General features: G+C 46.6%; 1 protein-coding gene and 1 pseudogene across 1 annotated transcript in view; one reads left to right on the top strand and one right to left on the bottom strand.

The window, feature by feature from the left end:
* Positions 1-15,235, bottom strand: part of VPS51 (VPS51 subunit of GARP complex) — a gene marked incomplete in the record, with an annotated part of 18,217 nt that extends 2,982 nt beyond the window's left edge. Inside the window, 5 exon segments of the mRNA XM_027772423.1 lie at positions 15-471; positions 636-855; positions 1,204-1,350; positions 14,284-14,413; positions 14,861-15,235. Coding sequence (XP_027628224.1) covers positions 15-471; positions 636-855; positions 1,204-1,350; positions 14,284-14,413; positions 14,861-15,073 — 1,167 coding nt within the window.
* Positions 12,268-12,489, top strand: LOC102479149 (thymosin beta-10 pseudogene; annotated as a pseudogene).
* Positions 15,236-18,084: the final 2,849 nt, after the last annotated feature.

Raw genomic sequence — 18,084 nt, 5'->3', positions numbered from 1 at the left:
GCTATCTCGGCGGCAGCCTCGGCCAGCCCAGCTGCAGCCAACAGGGCCCCAGGTGCCCGCAGGCGCCGGTGGAAGCGATCCAGCGCCCGGACCAACAGCGAGTTGTCACCACCACCCTGCTCCTGTGCCAGTCGCCGTTCCACCAACTCAAAGTAGCGCCCACCCAGCTCCCGGGCGAAGGCAGCCAGTTTCTCCGCACCCGCTGGGCCCTGAGCGGCAAACAATTCCTGGTAGGCCCCTGCCACCTGGCAGAGACCTCCCACAAAGCCGCTGCCACCGTGGTCCGTGAACTCTAACACGTCAGGAGCTGGAGGGGACGGCCCCAGCTCAGCTTCCAGACTTCTCAGCTCCTCTTCCAGCCGCCCACGGGCGTGTGCCAGGAACTCCTCGCATAGCTCCTCCGCAGGTTCTCCCAAGGCCAGCAGCAGCTCCACGCACTCAGCCTGCTCTGGGGCACCTGAGCCGCCCTCCCTGAGGTAAAGGACATGACAGTAAAAGGGCCTGGCCAGGGGCACTGGCAGGAGTGTGGCAACTGAGAGGAAGGCAAAGCAAGGGGCGAGGCAACAGCTTGTGAAGGGCCCAGAAGCCCAGAGTGGATGGGGCTTGGGGCCCAGCGGGAAGGCTGGAGTGATTACCTGAAGCGCTGCCGCAGCTGCTGGGCCAGGCGGGCAGTGATGACCTGACAGTCGTCCTGGATGGCACGGAATGAGGGCAGGTGCTGGTACTGCTGCAGCACAGCCCGGGCACGACCCTGATAGCGCACCGCCTGCCCATAGGCACCCAGCTCCACGCACTTGGTGAGGCGCGAGGGCAGCTCAAAGAGGAACTGTAGTTTCCGCAGCAGGGCATGGACCCCTAGGGACCCAGAAAGGCGGTGTCAGCCACCAAACCCTGACGGTGGCCCACTGCAAGACCTAGCTGGGACCAGCAGTTAGCCTAATGGCTATGTCGCTGGACTCCCACGTAGTCAACCGTGGTTCAAATCCTGGACTGGGTGGCTTAAACTCATGCCGGGCATGTGTGCGTGGGTGCCCAAGATCCCGAGAAGAGAATGGAGGAGAAGGGATTGCGGCGTGGCCATCCCCCCTGGGGGGTGATTTCTCGCTTTCTGTCTCTCTGTCTCTGTCTGTTTGGCGAGTGCGCGCGCCCTATAGCAAAAAAAATCTCTCTCAAAAAAAAAGACCTAGTCTGGGTGATGCCCACCTGCCAGCTTGGTGATGCGCTCGTGGCGGTCCTGCAGTGTGGCGCTGATGCGAGCGCTGAAGTCGGTGATCACTGCCATGTTGGTGGCCAGTCGGTCCATCTCGTCCTCCATCTTCCGGAAGTCATTCTTCATCTTCCGGATTGTGTCTGGGAGGCCAAGGGCCAGCGAAACGGCACAGGAAATGATTAGAGAGGCAGGCAAAGAATTGAAGCTCTCACTCACACCCCCTTCACAAACAACCTGGAGTCCTACTGATGACTGGGTGTGAAGTGGCTGTGAGGGTGCTTGGGCATGGGGCTCATTGTGTCCGTTTTCACAGGCCTGTCTGCTCTGTGCCCCAGCCCCTACCCTGAGTGCCCAGCGGGAGACAGCTACTGGGGCTGCAGCCCTGCTCTCACAAAGTCCCCAAATCTGAAGGGGGGCCATGCCACCTAGCACTGGCTGAAATGGCTTTTATTTTTTTCTTAAGAATTATTTTATTTTATTTTATTTTTTAATTTGACAAGATAGAGAGAGAGAGAGAGAAAGAAGGGAAGTAAGAAAGTAAGCCAGCCGCCAGGTCCAGGACTGGAACTACTGTTGTCCGTGTGGGATTCCAGGGCCCTTAACCACCACACCACCTGCCAGCCCAGAAATGTTGTTTTCTTTAAATACTCCATTAGACTGAGCTGCTCGCTCCCAAGGGCATCCTCCCTGTCCAGCAAACCATCCTACTTCTGGGAGACAATAGTTGTTCTTCCTATCTCCTCTCCAGAAACCCCCACCCCAAACCCTTTCACACTGCTTGCTGGGGTGAGGTCTATCTTTTCTGAAGGGTCCTTTCCCTTTTGTCTCGACAGAACCGGCCTAAGAAGGCTATTCTTTTTACACTAAGGTTCCCTAGGGTCTAGCCCCTTAATGCTTCTAGACTGTCTTTTTCCCTCTTCTCTTCAAAACTCTAGCTTTCAGGCTGGCAGGTGGTAGGTTAAGGCACTGGACTTCCATATGGCTAACCATGGTTCAAGTCCTGGACCTGGCAGCTTGCTTTTTCACCTTTTCCCACTCCCTCTCTCTGTCTCTCTCTGGTCAAGTTAAAAAATAATGATAAATAAAATTGAATAAATAACTCTTAAAAAAAACCTCTACCTTCTTTAAAGACCTAACCCTTCATGCTTATCTACACTGCTCTGTCTCTCCTTTCCGTTCCTGACCACTGCTTCCTCTCATCTCCCTTCTTTCACCTACTTATGAACATCACCATCCATACTTATGAGCTTTTGAACATTCTTGACTGTTCCCTGGTCTCCCCAGTTTCATCTATTCTTGCCCCTGCCTCATTTGGGCCACCTCTCCTTGCCATTGCCAAGAACTACGCTCTCTAAAGTCTCAGCTTTAAGCACACCATCTTCTGTAATTCCAATCACTCACCTAGTATACTCACTAACACAATCCTTTGGTTGGTCTCTTGGGTAACTCTAGACACATAGTCTTAGCACTTCTTCACTATTCATAATGCCCTTCATGGCTGCACTTCCACCCCTACTCCTCTACGAATCTGTGGTCCCCCAATCAGCCTCATCACTTATTCTCAAGCCCCTTTGTCTCTTTCACCCCTCCCTCCATTACTTACAAGACAAAACCCAAGTATGAGTTAAACTCAAGTAGTCACTTACTCATACCTGAACTTCTGAAGTTGGACCATAAAATCACTATCCTTTCAAGTTTTTATGACCTCAAGACCCAAAGTGGCACTCCACAATGCTTGGCCATTCCTCAAGATATTCTGGTGGGTTTGTTTTTCCATTTTCCAAAGTAACACTTCTCTTCAATCCTCAAAACTCCAATACATGCTCACTAATGCTCAGTTGAGGATCCTGCTTCACACTTCACAGAGAAAATAAAAGCAAACACTAACTCCCTCTAAATCTATAGAGCAAACAAATATCTGCACACAGTCAAGACTTCTGCTCTTGCTCTCCCTCTGCCTAAATAGTCTCATCCAGTCCCGCAGTGGTGGTGACTTAAGACATGTGTGCCTCTGATTTTTTTGTTTTTTGTTGCTCAGTTGAGGATCCTGCTTCACACTTCACAGAGAAAATAAAAGCAAACACTAACTCCCTCTAAATCTATAGAGCAAACAAATATCTGCACACAGTCAAGACTTCTGCTCTTGCTCTCCCTCTGCCTAAATAGTCTCATCCAGTCCCGCAGTGGTGGTGACTTAAGACATGTGTGCCTCTGATTTTTTTGTTTTTTGTTTTTTAAAGAATCATTTTTTATTTAACTTTATTTATTTTAATTTAACCAGAGAGGGACAGATCAAGAAAGAGAGAGAGAGGGAAAGTGAGAAAGCAAGCCATCAGGTCTGGGACTAAAATCACAGTCGGCCATGTGGGAGTCCAGCCCCTTAACTCCTACACCACCTGCAAGTCCCCCCTTTTATTTTAAAGAGATTTTTGCTATAGGGTGCATGTACTTTCTGGAGAGACAAAGAGAGACAGTGAGTAATAACCCCTCCAGGGAGGATGGTCATGTTGTAATCCCTTCTCCTCCATTCTCCTCTTGGGATTTGGGGCATGCATGCAAATGCACCCAGAGTGAGTTTTAAGTCGCCGGGTTGGGACATGAACCATAGTTGACTATGTGGGAGTCCAGTAATGTAACCATTATGCCATCTGCTGGTCCCTGTGCCTCCAGTTCTGAACACAGCCCTGCCTAACGACCTAGTGAACAACTCAAAGTGCATGGCCCACAGGCAGCTCCCGTGTCATGCAGCTTTTTTTTTTTAATTATTTTTTAAAATTTAACTTTATTTTAATTTGACCAGAGAGGGACAAAGCAAGAGAGAGAGAGAGGGAAAGAGAGAAAGCCGCAAGGTCCAGGACTCAAATCGCAGTTGGCCATGTGGGAGTCCAGCACCCTTAATCGCCATGCTACCTGCCAGTCCCTCATACAGTCTTGTGATTGAAGAAGCACAGATGAATTGATAAAATGTAATCAAACAGTTTTTATTTCATGAATGTAAGGATAGATTATTAGAGGATACATGAAAGACAGACACCATGGCCTGGTGGTTAAGGTGCTGACTCCCACATGGTCAACTGTACAGTTCAAGTCTTGGACCCAGAGACTTGAGAGACACACTGGGCGTGCGTGTTTGTGTGTCTCTGTGTGTGTGCATGCATGCTCAAATTCTCAAAGGGAGAGATAGATGGAGAAGGGATTGTGGTGTGACTATTCAAGGTAGTTGCTTCCTCCTCTCTCTCCCAGTTTCTCATGGCCGACCACTGTTCAAGTCCTGGACCTAGTGGCTTGCTTTTTCACTCTCCCCTGCTCTCTCTCTAGGAAAAACAAACAACACTTTCTCAACAACACATGAATAGCTGGGACTATTTGGTGCTGTAGTGATAAAACACGATACTTTATGAAGCAGAGCTGCATGTGAAGGTTACTACTTTACCTCTGGAGACCTCCCTAAGTATGCCTGGCATACCTGCACCCATGATTCAGGCTGGCTGAAGCTGGGGTGGACCATGGCTAAAGATTTTGTTGAAAGTGCTGAATCTCTGTTCCTCTCTCTGTGCATCTTTCACTCATGGGATAAATAAACTTGAAAGAAATAGAAATAGGTGACTATTCCCCTCACCTCCAAATATCAGCATTTGTGTGTGTGTGTGTTATGTGACTATTCCCCTCACCTCCAAATATCAGCAGTATTTGTGTGTGTGTGTGCTATAAGGCACATGTGTTCACTAGAGAGACAGAGATAGAAAGCAAAAAATCACCTCCCAGGAGGGATGGCCATGCCACATTCCCTTCTCCTCTATTCTCCTCTCTGGATTTTGGGCACACACGGACACTCACCTGGCCTGAGTTTTATTTAGAATTTATTATTTTTTTGATTTGTTATAGGGCACATGGGCTCACCAGAGAGAGAAAGAAAGCAAGCTGCCAGGTTCAGGACTTGAACTGCAGTTGGCCATGTGGGAGTCCAGCACCCTTAACCACCGTGCCACCTGCGGCCTCCCTGGTGTGAGTTCTAAGCTGCCAGGTCTGGGACTCAGACCACAGTCGACTACATGGGAGTCCAGCGACATAACCATTATACCATATGCTGGTCCCATCAGCAGCATGTTTAATGAGGCCAGGCAAGAAGCATTCCCATTGAAATAGCAAACATGGGGACCAGCAGTTGGTGTAATGGCTAAGTCGCTGGGATCCCCTGTAGGAGTCCCAGACCCAATGGCTTAAACTTATGCTGGGCAGGTGTGCATACGTGCCCAAGATCCCAAGAGGAGAATGGAGGAGAAAGGATTGCAGCGTGGCTATCCCCCCTGGGGGGTAATTTCTCGCTTTCTGTCTCTCTGTCTTTCTCTTTCTGGAGAATGCATGCACACTATAGCAAAAACCTCTCCAAAGGGACCAGCAGTTGGCACAATGGCTATGTCACTGGACTCCCATGTAGCCAAATGCGATTCAAGTCCCAGACCTGGTGGCTTAAACTCACGCTGGGTGTGGGATTGTGATGTGGCCATTCCCACTGTGAGGTGATTTCTCGCTTTCTGTCTCTTGATTTCTGTTTGTCTTTCTGGGGAACACATGTGCCCTACAGCAAAAACCTCTCCAAAAAAAAAGAAAAATTCTAAAAAAAAAAAAAAAAAAAAAACCTTCTCAAAAAAAAAAAAAAAAAAAAAAGAAAACATGGCAAGGATGACCATGATTTATTTAACATTGTTCTGGAGCTACTAGCTAGCACAATGGGATTCAAAAACTACACTATGGATGGCCAGCCCTGTAGACTTGTGGTTAAGGAAGCTGGATTCCATATAACCACCTGCAGTTTGAATCTTGGCCCCAGAGGCATGAGAAACATGCCAGGCATATATGCATACGTGCTCAATCCCAACAGAGTAGAAGAACAGAGAACAGCAGCATGACCATACCCCATTGGGAATTGATTTCTCCTTCTCCCTCTGTCTCTCTGGAGAGAAAAATGTGCCCTCAAGCAGAAAAAGAAAATTGTAAAATAATGAGGTTGGGTAGTGGCACAGCTGTGTCCACAAGAGAAAGGTCCTGGGTTTGCATTTGGGGACCTCCCTGAGCATGTGAGGTATGCACATATGTGCTCAGGATCCACACTGGGGTGTGGGTGGGTGAACCATAGTGAGACGGCCTTGTGGCGGGTGCCCCTCTCTTTTTTTCTCTCTCTCATAGAAGAAATAAACTTTAATTGAATAAATAGAACGCTAAAGAATCACTGAAAACATTACTGCAAACAATGAGAATTTAGTAAAGTGAGTGAGTATGAAATTAACATTAAGAATCAACAGTATGGGGCCAGCCAATGGTGTAGTGGTTAAGGCAGCTGGGTCCCACATGGCCAACTATGCTGAGTCCCAGACCCAGTGGCTCGAAAACCACATGTGCATGTGTGTCCAAAATCCTGAAATGAGGGACCAGCAAGTGGCATGGTGGTTAAGATGCTGAACACTCCCACATGGCCGACCACGGTTCAAGTCCTGGACCTGGTGGCTTGCTTTCTCACTGCCCCCCCCACTCTGTTTCTCTCTGGTCAAATTAAAATAAATGATGAATAAAAATAAATCTTGAAATGAGAAATGGAGAAGAGATTGCAGGGTAACCATTCCCCATTTAGGAGAGGGGTATTTTCTCTCTCTCTCTCTCTCAGGAGAAATTTGCACCATATCAAAATGTAAAAACAGGGGCCAGCAGGTGGTGTGGTAGTTAAGGAGCTGGACTCCCACATGATTGACTGTGGTTTGAGTTCCAGACCAGGTGGCTTGAAACTCATACTGGGTGTATGTGTATGTGTGCCCAAAATCACAGGAGGAAAACAGGAGAGAAAAGACTGCAGCATGGCCATCCCCCTGGGGGATGCTTTCTCACTTTCTCTGTCTCCAGTGCCCTATAGCAAAACTAAAAAGGAAATAAAATCAGAAACAAACTTATAACAAAAGTAACATTTCAAAGTGTGAAAATGGCAAATTATTGGCAGATAGTATAGAGAGAACTGGGAAGTCATCTGAAACAAAAATCTAGCTGGATTCAGGTCTTGTACACATACACAACACACACACACACACACACACACACACACACACAGCCAACAGATCAATGTTTAAACACGATTTTATTTATTACTGTTATCAGAGGGCATGAGAGACAGGGAGAGAGAGAGAGAGAGAAGGAGAGGGAGAAAACATCCCCTGATGGGGCATGGTCATGCCACAACCTCTTCTCCATTTTTCCATTCCAGGGTCAGGACTTTGGGCACACATGCATATGTACCTGGCATGTCTCTTCAAGCCATCAGGGCCAGGACTCAAACCATGGTCAGCCTGTGAGACAGCTCCCTTAACCACTGCGCTATGGGGCTAGCTCTAGAGACAGTTCCCTCTTTTTTTTGGAGGGATTTTTGTTACAGGGTACTGTGCTCACTGGAGAGACAGAAAGTGAGAAATCACACACACCCCCAGGTAGGGGTTGGCCACACCACAATCCCTTTTCCTCTATTCTCCTCTCGAGATCTTGGACATGCACACACACATGCCTAGTGTGAGTTTGAAGCCACCGGGTCAAGGAATTGAACTGCTGTCAGCCATGTGGGAGTCCAGTGATATATTACCCATCTGCTGGCCCAGAGACAGTTTCTACTAAGGGGTGTGTGTCTATGTGTGTGTGTTTTGCTGTGAATGGGTCAGAATTCCTTGTCTCTTTGCATGTCTCATACACTTTTGTTAAATAACAGGCATTTAAATCAGGTTCTTTTCCATCCTCAGAGTTTATTGTCATTGCTGTTTGTTGTAGGTGCTGCTTTCTCTGAGTAGTGACTGTTCTGATTTACTAAACCCTGATTAATTATGACCAAATTCTGTAAAATCTGTGTTCTTTATTGTATGTAGTCATGGAAATACTTGGTTAACTTAGTGGACATCTAATAATTAAAAAGATTTCCTTAAATGCCTGGAACCAAAAAATGCCCCAGTCTTTGCTGTGTGGCTTTGTGTGTACCTTGGGGTGCACCTTAACACCCAGTTGCACAGTTTACAACTCTGCCTTAGCCTTCATTTCTTCCTAGTGCAGAGTCCCAAGTTGAGCCAGAGGTGAGAACTTAGGGCATTCTCAGGTCCTTTCTTGTCAAAGCCCCAAGTATATCCTTTTTTTTTTTTTTAATTTAAATTTCTATTTCAGTTGTGCTATAGGGTATATGTGCTTGCCAGAGAAAGAGAGAGAGGGAAAATGGGGAATCACCCCCTAGAAGGGATGGCCACACTGCAATCCCTTCTCCTCCATACTCCCCTTGGGATTTTGGGCATGGATGCACACATGCCTGGCATGTTTTTGAAGCTGCCAAGCCAGGTACCCTAATTTTGCAGTCAGCCATGTGGGATCTAGCTGCCCTAGCCATGCCACCTGGCTGGCCCACTCCATGTATATTTTGTTTATTGGCTTTCCCATTTAGGCTTTTTGGCTATTCTATTGTCTGTCCGAACTATGACTCATTATCTCAGGCAGTTGCAGTATTTGCTTTTAAGTGTTTTGACAAACCATCTCCCGGTGAAAGGTTTTTTGGCTTGGGGCAACTCCAAGTCAACTCAAGTAAAGATAATGCTATGGAGTAGACTCTTTCAAGGAACCAGATGGGCCAAATGATGCCAATTCTTTGGCCATAAGCCTCTGGGAGGCTTTGAAAGAGTTTGAACTCCATCATGTTCCATTCAACACTAGGAATGTGTGTTGTTACTTTCAATGCTGCAGCTGAGTTGGAGAGTAAGCAGTGGGGCTAGGGAAAGTTAAAATAGCCCAGGTTTCACTCTTCTTTCCAAGATTCAGCCAGATGTTTTTCTTGAGTAAATGCTCCCTGGGTTGCTGAAAACCTTGGCTAATTTCCAGAGTTCTAAAATACTTATTTCTGACTACTTGGCTAATTTTTCATTGCTTTCATGGAGGAAAAAAATATCAAATGGATTTCCTTCACCATTTTTTTTTTTTTAGAGAGGTTTTTACTAGAGGGCATGTGTGCTTGCCAGAGAGAGACATAGAGACAGAAAGCAGGAAATCACCCCCCAGGGGGGATGGCCACGCCGCAACCCCTTCTCCTCCATTCTCCTCTCGGGATCTTGGGCACGCACGCACACGCGCCCGGCGTGAGTTTAAGCCACCAGGTCTGAGACTCGAACCGTGGTCGACTACGTGGGAGTCCAGCAACATAGCCATTATGCTAACTGCTGGTTCCTCCTTCACCATTTTTGATGTCACTCAGAATATCATCACTTGCTTGCTCATTTAAATATTCTCTGTGGATGCTTTCAGTCTTACAGTGGTAGAACTGAATAGCTGCAACAGAGTCAACAGAGCCCCTAAAACATAAAATGTCTACTTCCTGGTCCTTTTTAGGAAAAGTACGCTGAGCCCTGGTCTGCAGTCAGGCCCTGTTCCTTTCGTCCCCAACATTTCTGTCTTCCTGCACTGGAGAGCTTTCCCAGGGCCTCTGCGTAGTCCTTTCCTCAGTCTGGGGTATTCTGCCACTGCATCCTCCTGTGGCTCACTCTTCAGCATTCACCTTATTCATCACCGCTCCAGAATGGCACTTCTCTACCATTTTCTAATTTAATCCCTACCATTCACTCTTCAATAATTTACATTATTTCATATTATTCTTTTTATTTTCTCAGAGCTTCTGTCCAAAGGCAAATGACCTTATCTTCTTTATCTGTCTAGAATGTACGTTCTCCAGAATGAATGTCCTGCGACAGCACAAGATTGTCTTGTTTGCTGCTATAACCACCATCTAGTGCTTCAGTTGAAACCTAGTTTCGTTCTTTATGTCCAAAGCTCCTCCATGCCAAGTTTTCAGTACCGCCCTCAAATCCTTGTTAGTCTGCCATCACTGTCTATCCCCATCACTGCCGTCCTAGACAAAGTTCTCAGAATCTCAGAAATGGCCCCACTCCTGCCTCCTCTCCAAGCCATCTTCTCAGTGCAGCTGCAGCTGTGTTTTCAAAACATAAATCTAATCACATCACTTGTCTGTCTAAACACGTTGGCTTAGCACTGTGGATAAAGGCAAAATCCCAGCCTGACTGAATGGCCTCTAGTCAAACTCTGCCACATCTACCTGCCTGGCTCTACCGCTGCAATGGAGGAGCTACAACAGATGAGCTTTCAACCCTTTGTACGGCCATCTGCTCTACCCCCTCTCTCTTTCCTGAGGACTTTGTTCCTTTCTTAGCTTTTTTTGTTTTTTTTTTGTTTTTTTTTAGAATTATTTTATTTTATTATCATTATTCTTCTTTCACATGAGTTCACCAGAGAGAGACAGAAAGAGAGGGAGGGAAAGTGAGAAAGCAAGCTGCCAGGTCTGACACTTGGAACTGTGGTCAGCCATGTGGGAAGTCCAACACCTGAACCACCATGCCACCTGCTGGCTCCTCCTTTCTTAGCTTTTTCTCTCTCTCTTATCTAATCAATAAGTACACCAGGCTATACATTACTCTCCTTAGTTTAGAATGCTTTCTCCACTTACTTCCTTTTCTTTTTTTTAACAGAGATTTTTGCTATAGGGCGTGTGTGTTCACCAGAGAGACAGACAGACAGAAATCACCCCTAGGGGAGATGGCCACACCATATCCCTTCTCCTCCATTTCTCCTCTAGGAATTTTGGACACACACGCACATGTGACTAACATGAGTTTTAAGCTACCAGGTTCAGGACTCGAACTGCGGTCAACTATATGGGAATTCAGGGATAAAACCATTACACCATCCACTGGTCCCCAGAAGGTCATTTAACTGTTTTTTTTTTTTTAAAGAGGCTCTTGCTATAGGATGTGTTTTTTTTAATTTTTTTAAGTTGTTGCTATAGGATGCATGTGCCTGCCAAAGAAAGAGAGAAAGTGAGAAAGCACCTCCCAGGCAGATGGCCATGCTGCAATCCCTTCTTCTCCACTCTCCCCTTGGGATTTTGGGCACGCACACACACATGCCCGGCATTGGTTTTAAGCCACTAGGTCATGAACCACGGTCAACTACATGGGAGTCCAGTGACCAATGATGTAACCATTACATCATCTGCTGGTCCTTATTATTATTTTTTTCTAAAGAATTGTTTTATTTAGGGGCCAGCAGGTAGTGTGGTGGTTGGGGGCATTGGACTCCTACATGGTCAACCTTGGTTCGAGTCCTGGACCTGGCTGCTTGCTTTTGCATTAAAAATTAAAATAAAGAAAGTTAAATAATTCTTTTAAAATTATTATTTTGTTTAACTTTATTTATTCATTTATTTTAATTTGATCAGAGAGGGACAGAGAGAGAGAGAAAGCAAGCCTCTAGGTCCAGGACCTGAACTTAAATCAGCCACATGAGAATCCAATGCCCTCAACCATGCCACCTGCCAGCCTCAACAAAAGGTCATTTTAAAACAGAAGTCAAGACATTGGATCCCGTGTGGCCAACACTGAAGTTTGAATCCCAGACCTGGTGGCTTGAAAAGCACACTGGGTGGAGTCAGCAGATGCTATAGCAGTTACATCACTAGACTCCCACATGGCTAACAATGGTTTCAGTCCCAAACCTGGTGGCCTGAAACTCATGCTGGGTGCACGTGTGTTTGTGCCCAGGATCCCAGGAGGAAAATAGAGGAGAAGAGATTGTGGAATGGCCATCCCCCCACCCCCCCACCCCGTGCGGCTGATTTCTCACTTTCTCTCTCTCCGGCGAGTGCTCACACCCTACAGAAAAAAACAAAAACAAAAACAAAAACAAAATCTAACCAAAGTAAAACAAAAAATATGCATATTCCAACAAATGGAAAATGCAATGTTTATACAATTCCTGTGAGAATTTCATCAGCACAGAAATTATGATTTCTTGATGTTTTGATGCTGGTAATAAAGAGGGGGCTACTTGGTAAATCTGCTCAAAATCAGAGAACAAGAACAATGAGTTCTACATGTGTTACTACACCTGCCACTGTGACATTAAGAAAGTAATACATATATCAGCTCTTGCTGCAGCTTTTCGACTGGGAGTACCAGGAGCCAGGCTCAGAGTGAGACACGGCGGATGGTTTCAAGAAAATGGCAGACAAACCGGACATGGGGGAAACCGTCAGCTTTGATAAGGCCAAGCTGAAGAAAACGGAGACGCAGGAGAACACCCTGCCGACCAAAGAGACCACTGAGCAGGAGAAGCGGAGTGAAATTTCCTAAGCGCCTGGAGGATTCCCCGCCCTGTCATCTTCGAGCCCCCAGTCATGGAGGAAGCATCACCTGCAAGATGGACATGAGCCACAAGCTGCACTGTGAACCCCCCGGGCACTCCTTGCCGATGTCATGGGCCTGTGGGTCTTTGAGGAGACTCCCTACCCCCATCGGACTGCCAAATTCTCCAATGTGCCCTGGGGTATTATAGAAAATTATCTGTATGATTAACGAAAATAAAACAAACCTCCTGGCATGGAAAAAAAAAAAAGAAAGTAATACATATCAGAATACAAACCCATAGATGCTCACAGAACATGCTATGACTGCAGGCCAACCCTTAGGGTCTAAATCCTAAACTAAGTACATGTGAGTCCAAAATTACTACAAAAATCCAAGCAGTGCATCTCCTAGAACAAGAGTGATTCTAGTGTGGATGACAGCTGAAAACTCCCCAGTACTAGAGAATAAAGGAGACAGAGGGAAAAAAAGGTCTTTACATGATCTTTGTGTCCCTTAATGTTATAAATTTTCTCCTTACTTCAATTAATTAGGAAAGGGACGGGAGAGAAGGATCACCCTTAAGGTAGATCTGATCCATACACAAAAGCTACCCCTAAGAGAAACTAAACCTTACTGAGGCTTCTTTGGTGTCAGGAATTATTTCTAGTGCTTCAAATATATTTGTTTCATTTTAAAATTTCATTTTGAGGGTCCAGCAGATGGCATAATGGCTATGTTGCTGGACTCCCATGTAGTCCATCACGGTTAGAGTCCCAGACCTGGTGGCTTAAACTCACATGCTAGGCATGTGTGCGAGCATGCCCAAGATCCAGAGGAGAATGGAGAAGGGATTGCAGCATGGTCATTCCCCCACCGGGGGGTGATTTTTCGCTTTCTGTCTCTCTCTTTCTGGTAAGTGCATGTGCCCTATAGCAAAAAAAAAAAAAAAGAAAGTAATACATATCAGAATACAAACCCATAGATGCTCACAGAACATGCTATGACTGCAGGCCAACCCTTAGGGTCTAAATCCTAAACTAAGTACATGTGGGTCCAAAATTACTACAAAAATCCAAGCAGTGCATCTCCTAGAACAAGAGTGATTCTAGTGTGGATGACAGCTGAAAACTCCCCAGTACTAGAGAATAAAGGAGACAGAGGGAAAAAAAGGTCTTTACATGATCTTTGTGTCCCTTAATGTTATAAATTTTCTCCTTACTTCAATTAATTAGGAAAGGGACGGGAGAGAAGGATCACCCTTAAGGTAGATCTGATCCATACACAAAAGCTACCCCTAAGAGAAACTAAACCTTACTGAGGCTTCTTTGGTGTCAGGAATTATTTCTAGTGCTTCAAATATATTTGTTTCATTTTAAAATTTCATTTTGAGGGTCCAGCAGATGGCATAATGGCTATGTTGCTGGACTCCCATGTAGTCCATCATGGTTAGAGTCCCAGACCTGGTGGCTTAAACTCACATGCTAGGCATGTGTGCGAGCATGCCCAAGATCCAGAGGAGAATGGAGAAGGGATTGCAGCATGGTCATTCCCCCACCGGGGGGTGATTTTTCGCTTTCTGTCTCTCTCTTTCTGGTAAGTGCATGTGCCCTATAGCAAAAACCTTTCCAAGGAAAAAACCAAAATTTCATTTTGAGTCTTCTCCCCTATGGGCCTTAAAACAACCTGTAAGAGCAGCTGTTACTTCTATAGCAGTCTGACTTGACAACAAAGGCTCAGAGAGAGGGGAGAATGGATTCATGTCAGGGAGGGCAGCAATGGAATCTGGGTCTCCCTCAAAATCCTCTGCTGTTTTCCTAACACAGGAGAGAGGGATGGGGGACAGGAGACTGAGTGGTGTGTCCCAGTGGGGATCACCTGTGGCTGAGATGAACTTGTTGTAGTTCTCATAGACCAGGGTCTGCATGTCGCTGTCTAGAGCACGGATCTGCCGCACCATGTCCGTCTCACTGTCCATCAACTGGGCCAGAGGGCACTCTCTACGGAGCTAGAGAAGTTGGGTGGTTAGTGTTCAGGTCAGGGTGCACTCATGTCTCCTAGCCTCGCCCCCAATCTGATAGGTGGAATAAAACTGATCCCATCCTATCAGGAGTCCCAGATATGGGGACCACAGGTAGCCAAGACTCCGGGGTTTAGTAAGGGTTTGCCAACCTTTGAAATTCTCAGGCTCAGCCTAAGCCCAGTCCCGCGCCTGTCAGGCCACGTCCCCTGCCCGGGGCCTATCCGAACATCACCCCAGGAGACCTGAGACCCCCCCTAACATTTCAGCCTGTCCAAACCAATACACATCTCGTCTAGACTCCAGTTCTGCCTACTGGCAGGCTGAGAGTCATTCTCCTCTAATGAACCTCCGCCCCCTTCAAGCCCGCAACAAAGTGGGAGGGAGGATCTGGGGGTGCAATATATCAGACCCTGCTCTCCCCACCCCACACACCTTGTCCAGATACACTTCCGGGTCGAAGTGCGCCCCGTTGAGATCAGTCGGGTCCAAGGGGTCCGGTCCGGCGGGATGCCCGGCTGCCTCCCCCTCCGAGAGGCCGTAGTAAAGTTTTAGCATCCCGTGAGCCTTCCGCCGACGTTCTGGAGCCTCCGCTTCGGGCCCCTCCGGGGAGTCCCCAGGTCCAGTCCCGGCGACTGCCGCCGCCATCGCTGGAACTGCAATCCACGGGCGTGAGAGTGGGAAGAGGACCGGGAGGAGGCACTTCCGGGAGCCATAAAGTTGTCGTTGAAACGACGCGGTCCTTCAGGTGAAACGTCCCCCTGCTGCCTTGGAGCCATTGACTCGAGTTCCCCCGCACAGATCCTCCCCGGGTGAAAAGGTTCCGAGGGAGACCTAGGTTTCCGCCGCGTCCTGGGAAGGGTTTTGTGGAACTGTCTTTGGTTGCTGCCCTCTCAGAACACAGGCAGGTTGTGGCGCCCCAATCCTGCACCCCTGCAGGCAAGCGGTCCATGGAATATGTGGTCAGACGCAGTTGACGGATGCGGGCCATGGGGCCAGAGAGAGGGTTACCTCGTATCCTGACACTACCCGGCTACCTGGGCAGTAGCCCAATTTTCCCCATTCCTAAACTTGAGGCAAATACTTCACCGGGAAGCAGCGAGGATTAAATGCCTATAGCGCAGTGTTTCTAAGGCCAGGTCCTTCGATTTGCATCAGAATTGCCTTCATAATTCCCTGTGGCTGAGTTAAAAGATTGGGCTTCCTCCACTTCTTTCAAAGTATCCAGGTAGTTATGGTATACACGTATTGTGATCCCCTATTACATAGTACTTAAAGACAAACTCGGCAGATGTAAATATATATATTTTTGAGAGGTTTTTCCCTTAGGGTGCCTGTGTTCACCAGAGAGAGACAGAGACAGAGACGGTGAGAGGGGAGGTGAGAAATTACTCCCCAGGGGATATGGCCATGCTGCAATCCCTTCTCCTCCACTCTCCTCCTGGGATCTTGGGCACGCACGCATTGGCACCCAGCGAGAGTTTCCAACCCCTGGATCTGGGACTCAAACCCTGGTCAAATACATGGGCATTCAGCAATGTAACCATTACACCATCTGTCCTCCTGGGCAGATTTTCTTTTTTTTTTTTAAATAGCAAAGCAGGGAGTTTATTAAAGGAGGGGGAGGGGAAAACAGAGTTCCCAAGAAGGAGGGGTTGTCGAAAATGGGTTGTCCCCTCAGCAGATCTTAAGTAACTGATAGCATGTGTCAAGTGAGACCTTAGGTAGAAAGGTGGAGGGTAATTCCTAGGTTTCTGGCACAGACAAAGATGCAGTTCACAGAGGTAAAGAACTCAAGAGGACAGGCAATACTTGAGATACTTGAGCTGGAATGGGGGAAAAGACTGTTCACCAACATGGCTCTTGAAACACTACTTATTATAGGCTGGTAGGGAGAGAGACTGGAATGGAAAAATTCACTTGTTTGCCAGGACTCCTGTAGGTCAGACACAGCCCACCACCTTTTTTGTATTGCCTTGAGCTTTTGTTTTTTTTAATATGATTGAAAAAATCATTCCTGACACTCAAAACTTTTTTCAAATTCGTATGTTAGTGTCCTTAAGGTTTTTTTGTTTGTTTGTTCGTTTGTTTTTGGAGAGGTTTTTGCTATCGGGCACGTGCGCTCACTAGAAAGACAGAGAGAGAGAGAGACAGTGAGAAATCACCCCATCTGCTGTTACCCCTTAAGTTTTATTGGAACACAGCCATATCTGTTTGTTTACATATGTGTGGCTCCTTTTACACTACAATGGCAGGGACTGTTTGGCCCAAGGAACCTAAAACATTTACTATCTGGTCTGTTTACCTCTGAATCAATGAGATGCTCAGAGACCATTCAGCAAATACGCCTGAAGATTTCAGTCTATGAAGCTACAGTCTTTATTTTAAAAAAAATACACACACACACACACACACACACACACACTCTAGGAGCCAGCAGGTGGCATGATGGTTACTGTACTGAATTCCCATATGACCAATCATGGTTTAAGTCCTGGACCTTGAAGCTTACTTTCTCACTTTCCCTCTCTCTTTTGCTCTGGTCAAATAAAAATAAATAAGTATTAAATTAAATAACTCTTAAAAAAAAAAAAAAACACTAGAGGGCACATGCACTTCCCAGAAAGAAAGTATCCCCCACTGGTGTACAGTCATACTGTAATCTTTTTTCCCTCCATTTCAACTTCCTGTCAGGATTTTGGACATGCAGGCAGAAGTGTCCAGAATATTTTCAAGCCATGTGGGTTGGGATTCAAACTGCAACCAGCCATATGGAATATGGTTCTCATAACCACTGCACTACAGGGCTGGCTCTATAAAGCTATAATCCTATGAAAATGAAGCATTTAAAGATTTACATCTATTCCAAGAAGTCTACAGTCTTTTTTTTTTTTTTTTTAAGTTGCAGAATACTGCTGTAAAAATTATCCAATGTCAAGCCGGTAGGTGGTATGGTGGTTAAGGCACTATTGGCCGTCCATAGTTGCTTGAGTCCCAGACCCAGCAGCTTGAGAATCCCACTGGGTACAAGTATGCGTGTACCCAAAATCTGTTTTTGTTTTTCTTTTTTATTAGGTAGATTTTTGCTATAGGGCGTGTGAGCTTGCTGGAGAGACAGACAAAAAACAAGAAATCACCCTGGGGGAGATGGGTGGCCATGCCGCAGTCCCTCTGTTCTTCTCGGGATTTTGGGCATGCCCGCACACACACCCCCGGCATGTTTTAAGTCGCTGGGTCTGGGACTCAATCTGCAGCCGACCATGTGGAAGTCCAGCGACATAACCATTATGCCATCTGCTGGTCCCCCCTTTTAGTTTTCGGTACCCAAAACCATGACAGGAGAGTGGAAGAGATGGGATTGTGGCATGGCCATCCCCCTGAGGAGTGGGATTTCTCACTTTCCTTCTGTCTGTCTCTCTCCAGCAAGCACATGTGCCCTATGACAAAAACCCTAAAAAAAAATTCAGTGCCTTATTTTTGTTTTAATCTCTTGCCAGAAGTCACATGTGTTTAACAGAAATAGAAAGAGAGAGAGGGAGAGGAGAAAGTATGCCCTAATTGTGTGTGGTCATGCTGCAATTCCTTCTCTTCCATCTCTCCCTCCTGTTGGGATTTTGGGCACCCATGCTCATGTGCCCAGCATGTCCCTTAAGCTTCCA

Source organism: Tupaia chinensis, unplaced genomic scaffold, assembly GCF_000334495.1.
Source record: "Tupaia chinensis unplaced genomic scaffold, TupChi_1.0 Scaffold000273_1, whole genome shotgun sequence".
Taxonomy (NCBI): domain Eukaryota; kingdom Metazoa; phylum Chordata; class Mammalia; order Scandentia; family Tupaiidae; genus Tupaia; species Tupaia belangeri.
This window is presented reverse-complemented; position numbering and strand designations above follow the sequence as displayed.